This window comes from Haliotis rufescens, unplaced genomic scaffold (genome assembly GCF_023055435.1).
Source record: "Haliotis rufescens isolate VD_foot unplaced genomic scaffold, xgHalRufe1.0.p SCAF_8, whole genome shotgun sequence".
NCBI classification, from domain to species: Eukaryota; Metazoa; Mollusca; class Gastropoda; order Lepetellida; family Haliotidae; genus Haliotis; species Haliotis rufescens.
The window spans coordinates 13,870,605-13,887,657 of record NW_025964372.1 but is presented as its reverse complement, the minus strand read 5'-3'; the positions used below and the strand labels follow the sequence as shown (position 1 = coordinate 13,887,657).

General features: G+C 38.6%; 1 protein-coding gene across 9 annotated transcripts in view; it reads left to right on the top strand.

The window, feature by feature from the left end:
- LOC124149040 (pre-B-cell leukemia transcription factor 1-like) overlaps positions 1 to 13,785 on the top strand; it is a 40,612-nt gene extending 26,827 nt beyond the window's left edge. For 2 of the 9 annotated variants that reach the window (XM_046520374.2, XM_046520373.2), the window contains exons 7-9: positions 496 to 620; positions 2,453 to 2,548; positions 11,403 to 13,785. In XM_046520374.2, the coding sequence (XP_046376330.1) occupies positions 496 to 620; positions 2,453 to 2,548; positions 11,403 to 11,651 (470 nt within the window). In that variant the 3' untranslated portion in view covers positions 11,652 to 13,785. Of the gene's footprint in view, positions 1 to 495; positions 621 to 2,452; positions 2,549 to 3,307; positions 6,533 to 11,402 lie in introns of those variants that run through there. The other 7 variants (XM_046520375.2, XM_046520378.2, XM_046520379.2 and 4 more) reach the window with 7 other exon arrangements.
- The last annotated feature ends 3,268 nt before the right edge of the window (positions 13,786 to 17,053 follow it).

Genomic DNA, 17,053 nt, shown 5'->3' with positions numbered 1-17,053 from the left:
AAAAAAGAAATTGTCTGCCATCAAAATTACATTGTTGCAATGTGTTTTTAAGGAAAAAATATTTAGGCTCATAGGTTTTGCAAAGTCTCAGTGCCCCGCAACCTAAATATTTCAAAGATTCTCTTCAAAATTTGGAATTATATAGAAGAATGACCAATAAAAAAACCGATACAATGACAAAGAATGTGAATGTGAGTGCAATTTCTCTTGACGTTGCATAAAATCTGTCGTCAGCCTCACACAATCACCCAACACAAGAGACCCACCGAATTTGGATTCCGGGGAAGAATAGGTCTCCAGTACCACATGCTGGTTGTACAGGCAGCCAACTTGTGAGGATTGGGTGGTTACGACCTCACTGCTTTGAATTGTTGCTCAGTGTTGACCACCGGGATGTGGCTGGAATATTGCTGACTGAAGGAGAAACCAGTGACTCTGTGACTGAGGAAGATGTTGGTAATCATTGTGTTCAGTAAAGTATTCCTTACATTCCAGGTGCAGCTGGCTTTGGGACCTCACAGTCTGGACTTATAGGTCAGCAGCAGGGGATGTATATGAACATCAACGGAGAGAGTTATCAAGGGGGAGACAACTCGGTAGGAGCTAATGTTCAGTCACAGGTTGGTAATATTCCATCCGACTGTTTCACTCAATGGACAGTGCCTCATTTGGCAAAAAAATTACAAGTTCTAAATTTGATTTTACAAACTTATTTTGTTTACTTTTTTATCAAGTTCAACCATTTGAATCAAATACCAAATTTTAGCACTGTCTACTGAAGATGAACGTCAATGAAATTACCAATTGTAGAAACGCTGAACATTATTTTAAGTTTGTGTATTGTGGCATGTTCTGTTGTTTGTTGTTTGTTGTTTGTTGTTGTCATCTTTCACAATCCAAACTACATGATACCTCAACAAATCTTACAATCTCTTCCCCCTCGAGTGCCTGGGATAAAGCAAATATTGATGGAGCATCAATGCAATTTTATGGAGCTTTGCTTTTGGCAGCAATTTTTGCTTTACTTGTTTTCACTCTCATTGGGGCAGAAAAACAATTGCAATTCTATGAGCATGTAAGGTGTACCGGTAAGTTGTGCTTGAGGTATGGCGGAGTACATGGGCTATACAACTGCATGTGTGACTGCTTGGGACACAGACATCGTACATGTATGGCATGTGGTGCATGTGTGGCATGTGTGGCATGTAATGATACAGGGACATGGGAACACTGTATTTAGATACTAATCCAGACTAGGGCCAGATAGGATGGTAGGCATTTTTCTAGAGGATATGTAATGTTCTAAAGAATATGCAATATTCTAAAGAGTGTGAAATGTTCTAGAGGAAATTTAATCTAATGGCTATGCAATATTTGGCAATATTCTAAGGAGAATGCAGTATTCTAGAGGGTATGCACTGTTCTGGAGGGTATGCAATGTTCTAGAGGGAAAGCAATGTTCTAGAGGGTATGCACTGTTCTAGAGGGTATGCAATGTTCTAGAGGGTATCCAATGTTCTAGAGGGTATGCAATGTTCTAGAGGGTATGCAATGTTCTAGAGGGTGTCCAATGTTCTAGAGGGTATGCATTGTTCTAGAGGGTATGCAATGTTCTAGAGGGTATGCAATGTTCTAGAGGGTGTCCAATGTTCTAGAGGGTATGCAATGTTCTAGAGGGTGTCCAATGTTCTAGAGGGTATGCTATGTTCTAGAGGGTAAGCAATGTTCTAGAGGGTGTCCAATGTTCTAGAGGGTATGCAATGTTCTAGAGGGTGTCCAATGTTCTAGAGGGTATGCAATGTTCTAGAGGGTATGCTATGTTCTAGAGGGTATCCAATGTTCTAGGATATAAGTGAGTTCTATGAAGCCTTGCAATTCAATGTCTCCTTTTGTCAAGAAAATGTGTTGCTGTATCCAACAGATTCAGATATAATGCAGCCTTTGGAAGCTGAGTCTGACCTATGTAACTGTTGTTGATGTACTGTGTTTCATGTGTGTATATTGTTCATGGAATGTGTGAAGCTTTGTTTGTTGTCTTGTCAACCTTGCTTATTATTTAGGTCTGGTCAAAAAAAGGAGTTAATTTTTTAAGCCGAATTCTTGAGAAAATTTGCTCTGAAACATTTTTCAAGCAATGATGAAACTAAAAGAAAGTGTGATTCCAAACATAATATATGTAAACAAGACCCACCAGCCGCAAACAAATCTGAATAAAAGTTCTCTTCTCATGTTTGTTTTTGATTACCAGTAAAAGACCAAAGCTGTATATATTCCTAAACATAGAATTTGTTTTGACAAATTTCTCTTTGAAATTTCACTTTCAAAATCAGTTTTGTCCCACAACTCCATATTGTAGCACGGCATGATATTGACCAGACTGCTTTTATGTTGTTGCTCTGCTTGACTATCGGAATGGCTGCATGTTCGTAAACAACTTTCCTTTCCTCCATAGGTGAATGCACTTCGGCATGTTATTTCTCAGACTGGGGGTTACAACACAGATGGTATCCCAGGAGGCACTGGCATGTACGATCACATGCAACAACAGGTACTTCCTGTCACATGACCTTCAATATCCTGTCACATCATGACCCTTGCATCTTTGGCAGCAGTTTGCATGTTTGCATCACCTCTGTCTTTATGTACATGTTGTGGGCTTCGTATGCATGCTTTATTCTTTTAATTCTGCTAAGTTCAAATTTGTTTACAGAAAAACAATTACCTAATTTCTAATTTTGCATTTTTATTTGTAGATTTTACATGAATTCTAAATTATCAATGATTTTTGTAAGAAAGAATTGTTTGCCCATGGATCAAGCTGTTTAAAATGAGTAACTCTTTTTTCATAAGCATAAGTCAAATTTCTTGTTTTCTCTAGTATCAATTTGTTATTCAAGTTATCCTAAATTGAAATATTAGAGTGCTTCTTCCTTATACACTTGTAGTCAAGAAGGAAAATGTTTCTTTTTCTTAATTTGAATTTCAGACAAAAACATTTGCAATAAAATGCAATATTTACTTTTATTGATATTAAATTCAGTGATGAGCCTTAAAATAATGAAGTGATGAGCCTAAAAATAATGAAGTCAAAGTTTGTCTGAAATTTAATAAAATGAACTGCCAAATGTTTCTGCAAGTTGGCTGCATGTGGCGCTTCTGTTTCTCTTCAAGTCAGCTTACAGGTGCACAAATGTTTTAAGAAAAATTAAACAAAAGCCGAGACAAAACTCTTTCAGACGGTTTGATCCAAAGGACGTGTTGTGAAAACGGAGGCAAATTTTGAGTTTGCATATACGGTTATTTTCAGAAATTTCATCTGAGTGGGGACGAATCGGACGCATACGATGAAGAGGATCCGCAATACTGATGGAGTTGAGAAGAACGTAGCAAATACGTTACGTAGACATGACTCTTGGAGATATATTTCTTTACGTTTTAAGTGCTCATTAATTAGTATTATTTGAAGGACAGAACTGTTGACTGGGTGCAGTTTTTACGAGACTTAAAGGCAACATACATTTATATCATGACAATTTTTTTAACATGCAAATTTTTATTGGATGATTTTATGTTTGGTTGTAGTCAATGTCTATTTGTTTTGTTTGTAGAATTGTCAAATCTCGAAAAATGTTTACTCGAAGATTCATGCAATAAACCTCTCGTGGATGTGAATTTTTTTTCAAATCACAGCAATATGCCGAAAAATGCCGAACTCTAAAACAAAGGATATCGACCAAAGAAGCTCATAATAAGAGCTGTAGTCAGTGGTTGGACAGTCTGGACGTTTCAGTAATGGAGACCTATGTTCAGATCTACAGTCGCGCATGAATGAGAACTGGCGGTGTTTCCTATTTCGTACCGAGAAGAATTCTTACGGACAAATACCTGATAGTTCTTGTTTGGATTAAAGTGTGATCTTGTCCACTGTAAAGAAAAAATTCACATGTCTGTGACACATCACAACAAGCATAGACTATTTTCTGGATGATTGGTACATGCAAGCATAAGCTCAGTATGCTTTAGGAGAAATCATGTGTGTCGACGTGTATGCAGGCAGAAATCATACAGTGATTTATCACACTGTAAGTCAAAGGTTAATGACAACAGTGTTTGGATTGTGGGCTTGATTGTTAGCAGCAAGCATACTCCATGCATATGATTGTTATCAGAAAGTATACAAGTGTATGCTACTATGTCTACAGTGTATGCATGTTTGTTAACAGCAAGCACACTAATAAATATATGCTTGCATGTTAACAGCAAGCACACTGTTGTGTATGCTTGCGTATTGACAGCAAGTACACAATGTGTATGCTTGTTCAACATGTATGTTAACAGCAAGCACACGGTTATGTGTATGCTTGTTTGTCAACAGTCATGCTTGTATGTAAACAGCAAGCACAGTCACTGTTATGTATGAACTTAGTCTTGAACAACAAGCATGCAGTTGTATGTAAGCTTGTGCCGACATCAAGCATACATGCTGGAGACTATGTTTGTATGTCGACCGCAGGCCTTCAAGGCTATGTGTAAGCTTGTATTGAATGTAGACGGATTAAAAAGGGTAAATTACTGTAGATTTCAGCCAGTAGAATTTTGAAGAAGACAAAATCAAAATAAAAAGGCTGACCCATACTTGAATAGAGTGAATTGTGTATTATTGTATTGTCATCTATCTTCTGTTATAAGAAAACTTTTATTTCTTAAGAATGAAAGACTGGATATAGTAGTGGCAAGATTTATTTATTTGTCTTTTAGAAATCTCACACTGCAAATGTCAGAGGTGGCGAATGTTGGACTATGTATCAGAAATCTCTTACCTTTAATAACCCCTATGGTAACTTCTACTTTAGATAGTAAATACATGTTCATAATGTATTATAGATGGGATTTAGGTGAATTAGATATTATATTGTGAAATGTTATCACCAATAATGTCAACTAAAATGTAGAAATACTTCCTCCGTATGATGTGATCAGTTTTTGTTCTAAATGTATTGACGTCAGGAATAGAATCAATAAACCACATCTGCTATATTCAGATTAGCAATATTTATGAAGTAAAACTTCACAATTAAAGAATCATTAGACACAATAATAGTAACTGTATCTTGGCTCCTGAATGACAGAGATAGGGTAACTTGCAGGAATTAGCCCACTCCCAAAATTTCATAAATTAATCAGATAGGCCCCTATTTCTAGGACACTGTGGTTTTGTTATTATTGGAAGGTAATTTCTGTGTACATGTCCATGTGAGTTTCTGAAGGATGACTTTATAATGCGTGCGCACACTATGTACGAGGTGCCATGTCATCCGATATATAACTTATATTGAAAGACTATCAAGTGCTGCAGGAAACACGAGGAGCTGCTAGATGCTTTGTTTTCCTGTTTCATTGACTGTGTCATTATGATTTTTGTCTGTCTGTCATTATTGTCCAAATCTTACCACTTCTGAATACAACTGTCTTCATATGTTTTTGGTTGCATGTGCCATTGTCAAATGATATCCTGTTTTGGCTGAACCAAACATTGTGCCTATTCCTTAGAAAACAATGTTCATTTTTGTTTGTTTGCGATAAATCGTGTTGTTACTAGTTGATTTCATAAATTATGTATACATTTACTCTTTTAGGAGTCTGGATGTTGAATTGTGGAAATAATGTTTGGTAGCAGCCAAAATATTACCGTATCTGAAATTATCATGGATATCAGCATTACCTCCCTTTGGCCATAAAAATATTTGGAGACAGTTTTATATAGAAGACAAGTTTGTTCTTTGCATAATCACAGGGACTTGTTAGTGAATACTGTGTGGTACATAGCTTTAATGATGACCATTCCAAAACAAGCTGGGATAGCATGTCCATCTTACCTAGATGTGTGAGGGCAGATAGTGTGGCATCAGATCTTGAATGTACTTAATACCTCTTCATTTGCTGATGTCAGGACAAATGTTAAAAGTTGATGGAATCCTGATGATATGTTGCTTAAAAAATACTTTAAAATAGTTCATTTGTGTCAGAAGTAATTGTGAAATTTATTGTATTTTTATTTCATTGTCAGAATCGTGACATTTTGTAAAAATTGAAAATAATAATTCACTTTGTTGCAAATGTTGTTATATTTTTGATCACTTTTACTCATTATCCTTGTGTAATGAATTCACATTTGACAGATCATGCTCATGAGAGTTTTCATGACCTTGACCTTCAGTGTTGAAAATTGCTGCCGGTCACTCATCTAGATTTGATTGCCAAGTTATCATATTAAAGTAATAAGCGGTGCTACCTCATCGTTGAGAAAATGTCAAACCAACAAGTAAAATTAAATCTAGCTTGCATGCAGATATCTCAGTAATTGCATAGTCAATAACAAAGATAGCCAAATTGTAGATTTCATGTTCTGCAGCCAGACTGACATGACCTTTGTAGGTCATACAAAGGTCATGAGGTCATTTCAGTCCTTATATTGTGTGAAATTTGTGTACTGTACTTCAAAAAACAAACATGCATTAAATGTGTAAACGTTTACCTGGCTTTGTTTTATTCATGTCATTATGAAATATTGTTGTGCATCCCCATGTCATTGATAACATGGCTGCATGGGTGGCCCAGTCATCTGAGACTCAGTCTGCTGTGTGGAGGGGTTCCCCTAAGGTGACAGGATATTTAGCATCCCAAAACAAAATGGTGATAACCTCTTACTTGTTATGTCATTTCTAATTACGAAATCTCAAAAACACTCTTACAAACAGTACCTAAACATTGCAAGTTTTCTTTGAATGTGCACATAGATATTATGTGCCACAAGGTCAATGATTAATCAGTGATGGCAGGTAATATAATCCCTACTGAAACTTATTTTGTAGACAGTGACTTAACTAACTACCATATAGGCAAAAATATAATTGCCTACGCACAATTTTTCAATTTTCAATTTGTCAGTGATTGTCTTTCGCAGAAATCTATATGTCCGCCTGCTTAAGTAACTGCCCTTTTATCAGGGAAGCTACTCTAGTCTATGCCATGCCATGTTTGTTTACAGTCTTCCTGGTCACATACTTTCTGTTTTGAAGTTGTACTGTATTGGGCAAGAAATGTCTTTAGAGCTGAATTGAATATCAATTTGTATTGAGGTCATGTGTTTTCTCAGACCACAAGTAATTACATGATCAGAATTGCATGTAGGTTCTCTCCGGGTTAGCTAAGGTAGCTTGTCTGGTTGGAGGTTGTAGGCTTATGTGTCACCAAACTGAACCGGAAGTGCATGGTGGCATGAAATGATTCCTGGGGCTGATTCTGTTTTGCAAACACATAGCAATTTTTTTGTTTTGTTTTTACCCTTTGTGCCCATGCATTAAAACAATGAGAAAACTTCCATACCTTTGACAACTGATTTGTAATGTTGTTTAGTCCAAGTAAACATTTTCATTATTGATAGCTCAATTAGTCGGAGATGAACAAAGCTTATATGAGTTTGTTTGGTATGTTGTCCACACCAGGCTCACAAATGGGTAGCCTAGTAAGTTGCTGAAGGAGAGGTCAAGCCCAGTAACATGTCCTCCCAGTGTGGTCCAGCAGGTCACAAGGTTCTCGGCGCTTAGCACTACCAATGCGTTGTTACCTGAAGCCCCGGGGCACAGCTCTGTACAAATGTACTACCAGTATAAGACATTGCATAATAACATGAAGGGAATGAGGGATATTGTTGGCAAAGGCGCTGCAACTTCTGTGTAGAGTTGCATAAAATGGGTGTGCACAAAGCTAGTATCATGGGCTTTTCTCACACATAAAGCTGAGACGCTGTGATATAAATGAAATTCTGGTCGAAGTGTCTTTAAACCTATTCTCCACTCACAAGGAACAAGGAGTCCATGAGGAGTGTGTCAGGCTATGAAGTTACACTGCTTTAAATAACATGTCGAGAAAATGGAGTTAAAGTTTGACTATCCCTGTGCAGAGTTGCGTCCCCTAGGCGTGCCAGATACCGATGATAATTGGTTTGAATGCCTGGTTTGACATGTTTAAGTTTATTGGTTTGTCGGTACCCGTGCTCATGTCTGTACCGACCCATCTTTCCGAGGCAAGTGAGTTAACTGACTGTAAAAGTCCAGTTTCCACCCTTGCCGAACTACGATGAAATTATGGAGATATATTTTGGCGGACCAAGGAGTATATGCATAGTTCAATGAAAATCTTGTAATGAAATCAAAATCCAGTTCTTCAACTGCCTCGAAGATTTCGGTCGATTGCAGGATTTGTAAAGCACGTGTACCTCCAACTCGGTGCCAAGAGATATTTTCCAAAACTTTTCATGTTTTTTATCACGTAAATTGACGCACTTCGCGAAGTAAGACCAATTGTATTACAATTTAGATCTGATTATTGATAAGATCGTCTTGACTAGCGCTGCCAATTTGTTTGAAGCAAGTAATATGAGAGGTGGAATCTGATCGGTCAATAGGGTTATAAAAGGGACATAGCTTGTAATTATTAAAATTATTATTACCAGAACTTTAAAATCAGTTGAGAAATGTGGCCATAATTGACAACTTCTAAAGAAATATCTTGCATTTCATAAGCTAGGGATGATTTCATGACATTGTTATACAAAATGAAATGTATTACACTGAGGTCATAATATTCTCTCACATCAAACCAGACCACATTGCATGGTCAGTAAATGTGAAAGGCTTCTATATTGTAATTAATGGCTAAATATTTTACAACATACATCTCTCAACAAACTCAGAATGTACCTGCTCAGCAACAACACTTTGGCCGTAGTTACAGAATATGAGACACAAACCTTCGCGAACAGCCAAACCTCAGTATTTTAACACATTATATGTTATCCAGCATTACCAACTAATTTAGTTCACATACAGTTGGTATCTACAACATTGACATCACAGTACTGTAACCTTGTGTGACATCACACCACTGTAACCTTGTATGATGTCACACCACTGTAACCTTGTGTGACATCACAGTACTGTAACCTTGTGTGACATCACGACAGTGTAACCTTGTATGACATCACACCACTGCAACCTTGTATGGCATCACAGCACTGTAACATTGTATGACATAACAGCACTGTAACATTGTATGGCATCACAGCACTGCAACCTTGTATGGCATCACAGCACTGTAACATTGTATGACATAACAGCACAAACCATGCATGACGCAACACCACTGCAACCTTGTATGGCATCAGAGCACTGTAACCTTGTATGATGTCACACCATTGTAACCTTGTATGACATCACACCACTGTCACCTTGTATGACGTCAAACCATTGTAACCTTGTGACACACCACTGTCACCTTGTATGACATCACAGTACTGTAACCTTGTATGACGTCACACCATTGTAACCTTGTATGACATCACACCACTGTCACCTTGTATGACGTCCAACCACTGTAACCTTGTGACACACCACTGTCACCTTGTATGACATCACAGTATTGTAACCTTGTATGACGTCACACCATTGTAACCTTGTATGACATCACACCACTGTCACCTTGTATGACGTCCAACCACTGTAACCTTGTGACACACCACTGTCACCTTGTATGACATCACAGTACTGTAACCTTAGGTGACGTCACAGTACTGTAACTGTGTGACTTCACAGTACTGTAACCTTGTATGACATCACGGTACTGTAACCTTGTATGACATCACAGTACTGTAACCGTGTATGACATCACACCACTGTAACCTTGTGTGACATCACAGTACTGTAACCTTGTGTGACATCACAGTACTGTAACCTTGTATGGCATCACAGCACTAACATTGTATGACATAACACCACTGTAACCTTGTGTGACATCACAGTACTGTAACTCTGTGTGACATAACGGTACTGTAACCTTGTATGACATCACAGTACTGTAACCTTGTATGACATCAGACCACTGTAACCTTGTGTGACATCACAGTACTGTAACCTTGTATGACATCACGACACTGTAACCTTGTGTGACATCACTACTGTAACTCTGTGTGACATCACAGTACTGTAACCTTGTATGACATCACAGTACTGTAACCTTGTATGACATCACACCACTGTAACCTTGTGTGACTTCACAGTACTGTAACCTTATATGACGTTACACAACTGTCACTTTGTGTGACATCACAGTACTGTGACCTTGCATGACGTCACACCATTGTTACCTTGTGTGACATCACAGTACTGTAACTTTGTATGACATCACAGTACTGTAACCTTGTATGACATCACACCACTGTAACCTTGTGTGACTTCACAGTACTGTAACCTTATATGACGTTACACAACTGTCACTTTGTGTGACATCACAGTACTGTGACCTTGCATGACGTCACACCATTGTTACCTTGTGTGACATCACAGTACTGTAACTTTGTATGACATCACACTACTGTAACCACGTGTGACATCACAGTACTCAAAACTTGTATGACGTCAAATCACTGTAAACTTGTGTGACATCACGGTACTGTAAGCTTGTATAACGTCAAATCATTGTAACCTTGTGTGACATCTCAGTATTGTAACCTTGCGTGACATCACAGCACTGTAACTCTGTGTGACATCACAGTACTCTAAACTTGAACTGTAACGTGGTAGTGAAGTGTTGTGTAGTGCAGCATCAATGTTAACTATTGATATTTTATCAGTGTCTTGTTATCCTCCCATGGACAGTTGTGATGCAAAGATCATTTGATAAATTCTTTCACCTTTAGAAATGTGAGAATGTACTTTGAGATATCCTTTCTCATAAAGCACGAATTAAGATCTGTGTATTTATTTCCAAAGAATAAAATCAGTGGTAAGTAACACGAATTGCTACAAGACAACATTGATAGTGACCAATATCACTTATACCCCCTAACAAGATCGTATCTATTTCCTTATTACAATTGTAGTAACGCTGTCGTGTAAAGATGAGGACTATAGTTTTGGGCCAATTGGGGGTCCCTGTAGGTTTGATTAAAATTCCACACCACCACTTTGTAAGTCTTCAAAATCTATATGTACTAACATGTTGTACATAAATCATGCACTTCATGACTAACCATTACACAAGGCACTAATTACAACGTCTTGACCTTGAGAGACAAGGGGCACAGTACCATTATTAACTTGCATTTTAGGTGTACCTCCGGATTTTTACCAGCCTTGGAATAACAGGACAGTGTAGATGTCGTGATGTACATTCATTCTTACTTACTGCCATATGTATGCATGCTTGTCCAGTGTGGCACAGTGCACGTGCATGTGTAAAGTCTTACACACATTACTGGAATTTCAAGGTGTAAATGCAGTGATATAATACTTGTGTCAGACTGGCTAAGAAAACTTGCTTTACGTTCCATTTGATTTTTGCAGGTGCCCTCTCACAGCCGAGGTCGCAGTGACAGTCAACCAAGTCACTCTGACCTAGCCTCTCTGAAGTCAGAGAAGGTCGGCATGACCTGGGCTGGGTCGGCCATGCAGGGCTTTGTTGCAGGCCTCCGGGCAGGGAATGAGGAAGAACGGGAGGAGGAGGACGACGACGAGGAAGGGGAAGGGGACTACGATGATGAAGAAGAAGATGAAGATATCAAACACAAAACTGGATCCATGGGGTCGGACTAAACCAGTTTAGGCAGATTAGACTGATCTGAACTGGTTGAAGACTAGCTGAAGCTTGTCAACTCAAAAGTGTTTCTATTTGAATGGAGTATGTTATGATTTCTAGAAATTATTGCCAGATTCCAAGTAGGACACTGTATCATGCATTACTTTTACACATGAAAGAACGTTAAATCAAGAGGCATTAAGGACTAAATAACCATCATGATTCAACTTGAATGGTCTCACAACACAACAGGTAAATGAGAAAACGCAAAGATTAATGAAATTAATTTGTTGACATATAAAATGGAAAAGTAGATTTTAGATTGGTCTTCATTTGTTTTGTTGAAGATTATAGAATTCTAACTTCCTCCTTTAACTAAAGCCTAACATTCAGGACTCCACAACATGCTTTCAAACTTGGAGGAAATAGGTAAAGGGAGATAACTCTGTCTTGTCCGATGTCCAATATGACCGAAGCGTATTCGCATACAGTTGTACATCTCGGCCTTCTGTAAACCAGCAGGTGAAACAGAGGAAACTATTTGACCGACTTTTGCATGGTTCATCTCAAGACCGGTGTCTCTAAAACACATCTCAGGTTCGATTTAAATACTGGCCATAACACACACCCCCACCTCCCCCCATTGAAAACCTACACGTCTGTAGTTGGCCGTTGACTTTCGCATACTGATATGATTTAAATACGATATCTAGGAAACCAATTAGCCCAGGATTCTTGGACAGTAGTGTCTCTAAACGCTGCTTACAGACATTGAAGAATTAGTTGAGCTTTCCGGATAAAAAAAGTTTCCAATGTTAAAAAAACACCTTAATGTCAATGAAACAGACCATAGTATTTCAGATTTCTTCATATATGTCTTCGTGATATATCATCTTTGACTGTTATCAACAATGTTGGAATTTTGTTGCGTGGGTACCAAGTTTACTCCATGTTTTACCCAAACAAAGCTTAGTTTGGTTTCCATAGCGCTAGAGATAATTCGATGGGAAGTTTATTTTACAACGAATATAAACTCTTTAGTACTAACAAACTAGTTTTGACTTTGTTTGCGAGTTTGTAAGTTGCTGGCCATGGTGTACCTTGTCCGAATCAGGCCCTCATTCAATGCTCAGTGTACTTTAGCGCCAACTCTCACGTGCAGCTTCTTTTGATTGTGCAACGTTTACCATTGGCTGTTGTACATTTTGTGTTGATCACGGATTGGTGAGAATTAAGAATTTCATCGCTACTGTGATCTTTGACACTGAGGGACATTCATTCGTGTCTCATTCGCCAGTATGGGAAAGTGGATGGTAATACTTTGAACGGTAGAATTAAATGGACTCCATTACCTGTGTCTCGACTGACCGTCAGAGCTCTTAGGTCACCAGAGACAGGACAAGTAGGGAATGGGGAAAATAACACCATTTTAGGAGAGGGTCATTGAGAAAATAGACGATAGCGTTACAGTTACAACACATTGTGATTCATCAATATTCCTTCAAGTAGACACGCATTTTGGAGGGTCACCATGAACCAAACTGTCGGGCAAAAGAAAGTATACCCTTGAAAAGTGGATTTGACCAAAAAATTACACAGTATTCCAGTTATATCACGGCGTGTCAGTTTAATGTGGGAGGAAAGTGATGCAGGTCTCAGACGTTAACAACTTCGGTGAAACCCACGAGCACGGGTATAGTGCTGACAAACCTAGAAACATAATCGGAGCGAAACGGGGTTCGAACCCACAATCATAGATTTCTGGCGTGCCCAAGGGACGCAACTCTGCACAGCGAATCGCGGCGCCTTATACGACTGGGCCACCCGTGCCCCCTTATTAGACTGAAAACAGTGGCTGAAACACAGCATACTTGAGGTCCAAGACACGACTTTGATGCCCGCATCAAATACATCACCATAAATTAACCATTCTTGATTGTTTCAGTTTTAGCCATCAACATCGGTGTATACTTCCTTGCCGGCTGTTTATTTAATGAAAGTTTAATCATTTTACAAAGCCCCTTTCATTTATATCAGCATTACAATTTCATACGATTTATCTGAACTTATTGATGTATTAACCTGGTGGTTTTTAGTCAAACTTCAATAATTGTAAAATGTTGTGAGGATGAAAATAAAGAGTTAGCGTTAGGTGTAGTGTGACTTTTCATTCATCCCGCTCGGGGACCATGGTTTAAATCGGTGTCAGTATTTGATGCAAGATGGCGCTTTCTCAGAAGGACATATACAGCTCAAGAGGACAGGAGCAAAGTGATCTTGTGAGTGAGTGTAGTTTACTGACCCTTTGAACATGCAATATTTCAATTATATCCGAGCATGTCAATAGAGTTTTCTGGAAATGACGCAGGTCTAAGACATTTATCTCTTTCCTGAAACCTAAGAGCCGGGTATGGCAATGGCAAACCAAGAATCATAATTAGGGCGAAACACGGACTGGAACCACGATCAGAGGGTTCTGGAACGCCTAAGGGACGCAACTCTACACATCAAGTTGCGACACTTAGACGACTGGATGACCTGCGCCAAGTGATAATTGTTTCTTGTTTATTCAGAACCATATTAAAAAGGTAGGTTGGCTACACGTGAAAATGCGTCACGAGACTTGCACAGGTAATTCTACTTATTCTTGGCCCTGTTTGCATATACTGGTCTCTCCGTCTACTCACACGTGCCAGTGTCAGAATCTCAGTTTATGCCACGACCTGTTTGTCAGTCGTCATGTGCAATCATTCATCTCCCATAATCCGTACGGTGAAGCGTCCGCCCGGAGAGCGGAAGGTCGGTAGTTCGATGCCCTGGCCGCGTCATGCGAAAAGAAGTTAAAAGATGATACTTTTTGTAGTCCTGCCAGACGTTTGGCATGCTATCTCAATGGGCTAGCATCACATAAAATCAGCGTAAGTCCGGATTAAACTCCATTTTCAGCTCCCCCATCTCAGTGAAATGACAAAACCAGTGAAGATGAAACTTGCCATGCTTGTTTCCGTCAGTAGTGATGACACTAGATTTAGAGAGGAGCGGCTGTAAGTTGTACTTAGACAGTTGCTTGTATCATATCCAAAACATTTCAGCAGTTACAAAGGATATGGCGAATATGAAAATAAAAGTTGATAGTACTGAAAGATCCCAGGTTTAAAAGTAGAGAAAACCTAGTACAAGCAATTCGCATATGAATATCATATTGTTACGTAACGACTTCCAAATTGAAAGAATCAGTTAACCTTGAAATCTGTACGCAAAAGAATTCCGTGGGAAACCCACAAACAACCAACACATGTTATACAGTTAAAATTTACTAGGTTGACAAATCAATACAAATTATTGCAAAGTAATGGTAGAGCGTCCACCCGGACAGCGGAAGGTCCCCGGCCGCGTCATATCAAAAGCTGCTACTTGTTGTTACTCAACTTACTCAAATTGCATAATCTTGATAATATTTTAGCCTTCATTAATCTTAAATCAACGCAGTTACCGTGTTACTTCACAAAAGGCGCTATCTATAATTATAACTAGACTTGGCCTGGAAATGGTAGTGGGGCACAGTACATCTTTAAGTGAGTGAGTTGGGCTTATCGGCGCTTGTCGCATTATCCCAGTCACATGACGAGGGACACCAAGAACGGGTTATACACATTGTACCACAGGGTGCGTGTTCCCATGTCTAACCAGCGCTTTAGCCACGAGGCTACCCCACCGTCCCTTCTATGTCTCTCCTTTACGTCAGCTTCCTCGAGTTAAACATAATTACATAAACATGTGTCATTGTGAAGCGTTGTATATTTCACGCAGGTGTTCACCAGCGTTGCCACGTGATGTCATGGCTACGAGTTACACCAATCGGGTTGCACTTTCTTTGCACGAGTTTTTGATGCGCGTTTATTCCAGACGCCATGAATGGAAGCAGAAGTGGCGGATATTGAACACCTGCACCGGCGCATGTTAAATTTATTTCACAAAACTGATGGAGTCCATTTAGAATCGAGATGAAAATTACCTTAAACGCTTATTATTGTTGTTTCTACAATTAAGGCGCTTCAATGAATATTTTTAGATGTTTATTACGAAGGCACAAGAAACGTTTTTCAACTTGATTTCTTGCCATGCAGTGATTTCGGAAGGAACGTTGGAAATAACAGTAAGATAAGTGCAGAAATGTATAATTCAGTCATCTATTTCTTGCCACATAATGTTTACAATATTCACAACTTCAGCAATTGCAACATTTAGTGTTATAAGGAGTGGCTGAATAGACAGCAACACTTGTTTTCTGGAATGTATCAGGACTTAATTCTAAATTAACTGATCAGGATTATTTAAACTCATTTGACTTCATCGGCATAACAGAAACATGGATGAAAGGTATAGACATAAGTTTGATATTCCCAGGATTCAAGCTATGGATCAAAGAAGCTGAAAAGATTTCCAACTTTGGTAGACTTTCTGGTGGTATTGCCATATTAGTTAGACAGCAGCTTGTTAAATATGTAAAATGGTCTAAAGTTTACGACAGTGGCATTTTTATGCTGTTAGATAAAACCGTATTTGGATCTAAAAAAGATTTGCTATATTCATGTGTCTATGTTCACCCTGAATGTTCGACTTGGTACACCAACCCTTTGAGGCAATGCAAAAATGGTATACAAATATTACAAAATGACTTACTTGATACACTAGCACATTGTGATGATGTTTATTTGATGATTGGGGGAGACTTGAATGCCAGAACTAGCACGGAATCTGATTTTGTAGAAGATGATATTCTTGAATATCTCGAGGGTCATGATAACAGTGTATGGGGATTTCTGTTAGACAATTTCAGCTTAAAAAGATTTTCTGTGGATTTATCTTTGAATAATTTTGGAAAGAGCTTACTAGATTTATGCAGTATACTAAATATACATATTATGAATGGAAGGTGCGGGTCAGACGCCGGGGTGGGAGATTTTACTTTTATAGGAAATCAGGGTGCGAGTGTGGTGGATTATGTTATTGCCTCGTCCGAGTTGTTTGATATGTGCCATAGCTTTGACATTCCGTCTCGAGCCGAGTCATCACACCTTCCTGTCACGACTAGTTTACGTACGCTTCTAGTAAATGACCCTATGCCACGCAATACACGTAACAATGCTTCCTTCAAATTTGTGTGGGTTGAAGAGAAGGCTGAACAGTTTAGAATAAACCTTATTTCTGGGACTGCGAATGATTTACTGGAGAAGGCTGTAGATGTAGCATTTGTTAATGTTGAAGAAAGTATTAGGTATATCACTGAAGCTGTTATTATTGCTGCATCAGATATGAAGAAAATGAATAAGGACTGTAAATATGATCAACAATGGTTTGATAGCGAATGCCAGCTACTTAAAAAGGAGCGATGTAGACGTTTGAATAATTTTAGAAA